At 34.1% G+C, this 4,273-nt stretch overlaps 1 protein-coding gene across 1 annotated transcript in view; it reads left to right on the top strand.

Moving 5' to 3' along the window:
• Positions 1-4,273, top strand: part of CEP128 (centrosomal protein 128) — a gene marked incomplete at its 3' end in the record, with an annotated part of 210,477 nt that overhangs the window by 101,620 nt on the left and 104,584 nt on the right. Inside the window, exon 11 of the mRNA XM_007470471.1 lies at positions 1,531-1,663. Coding sequence (XP_007470533.1) covers positions 1,531-1,663 — 133 coding nt within the window. The remainder of the gene's footprint in view (positions 1-1,530; positions 1,664-4,273) is intronic.

Here is a 4,273-nt window from a genome sequence, read left to right as displayed (position 1 = left end):
TTTCCCTGTTAAATGTCTTTGTGAAAGGGAAAAAAACCCTTAGATCTAGAAGTTTTTTTCCTTAAGGAATGTATATTAACACACATAAGCAAAAGATGAAATCCTTTCAGGAAGATTCAGAGAAAGCCAATATAAAACACCAGCCCAGGTTCCCACTGTGACAGTGTATTTGCTGATTGCTTTTCCAGTTTAGGAATTCTCTCTCTTAGCATAACCAGTGTAAAAGTGAGACTGGATGTGTAAGATAAAATTTTCCCAGGAGCTTAATTTTATTCAAGGAGATGTTAGAGAGTGAAGGAGGAAGTAAAATACATAAAACAGACCTTGCATATTCAAGTTACTTTGAATGCATCACTGTCTTATATTCACATTTTCAAGATGCTACCTGCCCTGCTTCCTTTTAACCAGAGAAAAGGCTAAATTTTAAAGCATAACATTTTGCAGCCAATTAGCCCATAATAGGAGTTTGGTGCTTCTGATATCTAAAGTTCAGTAACTTGAAATAGGCATTTTATACACATTGGGTAAGGGCATGTGGGTTTCTAACTACCTTTCTGCCTGTGTTTAATATAAATTGCAATTGTAACTTCCTCTGTTTTGAGGTGTGGCTTACATAACTCACTACATAATATGCTAGGCAGGCAAAGTTGTCAGACATCTTAGACGTTCAGAAGGAGTATTACGTTTTGACAGTTAATCCTGAAGCATCTGAAACACCGTAGCTCCTATTTTACAAAATGTTTAAAAATGTGTAATGGCTTTGTTTTGCAGCCAGTGGTCCAATGGAATTAATGTTGGCAGAGTTTAGACTTTCTTTTTTGGAAGTTTATATTTGTATTCATTTCCTTCTGATTTTTTTTTTTTGAATTCTGCCTTGTAATTTCTAATCTTTTGAAATAAGAGATTTATGTGTTAAAGTTGTCATTGTGACTTTACCTGAGTCTCTGCTACTGCTGACTTGTTTAAAGGTCATTGTGGACATGCTTGCTAGTCTCCAGATAGACGAAGATGAATAAAATGGTACCTTACCTCAAGGAGTTTATAGTTTATTCAACAGCTTTTATTGCATATTTATTTTGAGCAGTACTTTGATATCACAGTGTGCTAAATTGTGATCATTTAATTTGACTTTACCAACCAATAGACTATGTTCACATGAAAGAAAATAAGTGAAAAATATAAAAATTTATAGTACTTAATTGGAGGTAGTTTGGGTTAATAACAGCAGAGTGGACTGAGGTGAAAATAGGGATTTAAAAAAAGTGTGGTCAAATTCTTTGTCACAGTAGACACAGAGAAGGGGAAAGAACATTCATTGTTTGTGGAAGGAATGGGAGGAATAAAGAAATGGAGCAAGAGACTGTTCCACTGTGCTTGGCATAACAAGGAGATTAACTTGGCTTCAACTTGTGCTTACAGTAGCCCGCTGGAAGTAAATTTTTTTTCCCTAGAAAAATAATTTGTAAGTTCAGTTATTCTTTTCCTGCTTTTAAAACTGATAAAATTTCACTTTTGACTATGTGTATTTAGGTAGAAGAACTCCGTACACAACTCATGAAAGCAGAAGGTGATCAAAAAGGCTTAGTACATCAAGTATCTCAGATTTCCAAGCAACAGTCAAACCATCAGGACGATCAAGAAGACGACTGGAGGTTTAGAAGAGGTATAATTCTGATTTGTAAATGTCTGGGGCTTTTTTGATCTTTCTTAAATATTTCCCATTTTCAGAATCACTTTCCTTATGTTATATATTCTTTTCATCCTATTTCTTGATCTACTACAAGGTTTTCCAAGTTAATCATAATTTAGCATCCAGTTTTTTTAAAACAGACTTAATTTTTTAATTTTATGTTTATAGCACTGTTGAGCAGAGGTACAGAGATTTTCCATGTACCCCTGCTCCCACATGTCACAGCTTCCCCCACCATCAACACCCCTCTCCACAGTGGTACACTTGTTATAACTGATGAACCCTACATTGACACATCATTGTCATCCAAAGTCTGTATTTTACATTAGGGGTCACTCTTGTTGTGTGTTCTACAGGATTGGACAAACATGACATGTATGCACCATTACAGTATCATAGAGTAGTTTCACTGTCTTAAAAATCCTCTGTGTTTCTCTATTCATCCCTCTCTCCCCTAACTTCTGTCAAGTACTGATCTTTCTATTGTTTCCATAGTTTTGCCTTTTCCAAAACCTAATATGGTTGGAATCATACAGTGTGCAGCCTTTTCAGATTGGCTTCTTTTTACTTAGTAATATGCCTCTAAGTTTCCTCTATGTCTTTTCATGGCTTGGTAGCTCTTTAAAAAAAAAAAAATTTGTTTTAAAGCACTGCATAATATTTCATTGTTTGGATGTACCACTGTTTATTTATCCGTTCACATACAGAAGCCCATCTTGGTTGCTTCCAAGTTTTGGCGATTATGAATACAACTGCTGTAAACTAAATGTATGCTTGCAGATTTTTGTGTGGATGTAAGTTTTCATCTCTTTTGGATAAATACCAAAGAGTGTGATTGCTGGATTATATGGCAAGAGTACGTTTAGTTTTGTAAGAAGCTTCCAAACTGTCTTCCAGAATGGCTATATCATTTTTCCCTCTACCAGCAGTGAATGAGATTTCCTGTTGTTCTGTATCCTTGTCGACATTTGAGGTTGTCAGTGTTCTGGATTTTGGCCATTCACATAGGTTTGTAGTGGCATATCATTGTTGTTTTAATTTGCATTTCCCTGATAACATGTGATGTGGAGCATCTATTCATATGCTTATTTGCCGTATGTGTATCTTTTTTGATGAGATATTCATTAAAGTCTTTGGCCCATTTCTTAGTATGGTTGTTTGTTTTCTTACTGTTAGTTTTAAGAGTCCTTTTTTTATTTTGGATAGCAGTTCTTTATCAGATATGTCTTTGCAAATAATTTCTCACAGTCTGTGGCTTGTCTTTTCATTCTCTTGACAAATGTCTTTCACAGAACCGAAATATTTAATGAAGTCCAGCTTGTCTTTCTTTCATGGACTGTGACTTTGGTGTTGCATCTAAAAAGCCATCACCAAACCCCAATCATTCTCTTATCTTCTAAGAGTTTTATAATTTTGCATTTTACATTTAAATCTGTGATCTATTTTGAATTAATTTTTGTGAAAGGTTTAAGATCTGTGTCTAGATTCATTTTTTTGCATGTAGGTCTTCAGTTCTAGCACCATTTGTTGAAAAACTATCTTTTCTCCATTGTATTGCCTTTGTTCCTTTGGCAAAGATCAGTTGACTGTTTTTATGTGGGCCTACTTCTGGACTACCTATTCTGTCCCATGTATCTACCTGACCTTTTTTTTTTTTTTTTTTTTTTGCCAGTACCACACTGTTTTGTTGGATAGTGTCAGTCCTCTAATTCTTTTATTCTCCTTCAATACTGCACTGGCTATTCTGGATTCTTTGCCATTCCATGTAACTTTAGAATCAGGTTGTCAATATACAAAAAATAACTTGCTGGGATTTTGATTGTGCTTGCATTGCTCCTATTGATGAAGTTGGGAAGAACTGACAGTTTGACAATATTGACTCTTTCTGTCCATGAACATGGAAAATCTCTCCATTTATTTTGTTAATCTTTGATTTCTTTCATCAGAGTTTGGTAGTTTTCATCATATATATTTTGTTAGATTTATACCTAAGTATTTAATTTTTTGTGGATGCTAATGTAAATGGTATTGTCTTTAATTTCATATTTCACTTGTTTTTTGCTGATATTAGCATCCAATTTTAATGTCTTCTCTTCTTGATTTTTAAACCCATTTCTGTTTTCAGACCTGCTTATCTCATGAGTCTTTCTTTTAGAAAGAGACAGCAAGGCAGTAGTGGAATTTTTTTCAGATTCATACACACACACACACACACACACACACACACACATTTTTTTTTCCAATATATGCATACAATTAAGATTCTATCTTTTTGTTACTTGGAGATTGGTGACGAAATTTAATCACATTGAAGTGGTTATGAACAATATGACTGGCTTTTTCTTATGTTGAATAGGAAGACTTTGTGTTTGAAAACTGTTAGAATGCTTTTTCAGTGGAGGTATTGATTTAGGCTGTGGAATTTAATTACTCTGGATGTATTTCTTTTTGAAAGTTTGTGTTTAACAGAAATGGTGATACTGAAATTTTATAATGGTTTCTGGTAGACTATTTCAGACTATTTAAATATTAATGCTTCTTACTCAGAGGCCTAAATTACTGTAGAAACTCTTGTAAGCATCT

Source organism: Lipotes vexillifer, unplaced genomic scaffold (assembly GCF_000442215.2).
Source record: "Lipotes vexillifer unplaced genomic scaffold, Lipotes_vexillifer_v1.1 scaffold841, whole genome shotgun sequence".
In the NCBI taxonomy this organism is placed as follows: domain Eukaryota; kingdom Metazoa; phylum Chordata; class Mammalia; order Artiodactyla; family Lipotidae; genus Lipotes; species Lipotes vexillifer.
This window is presented reverse-complemented; position numbering and strand designations above follow the sequence as displayed.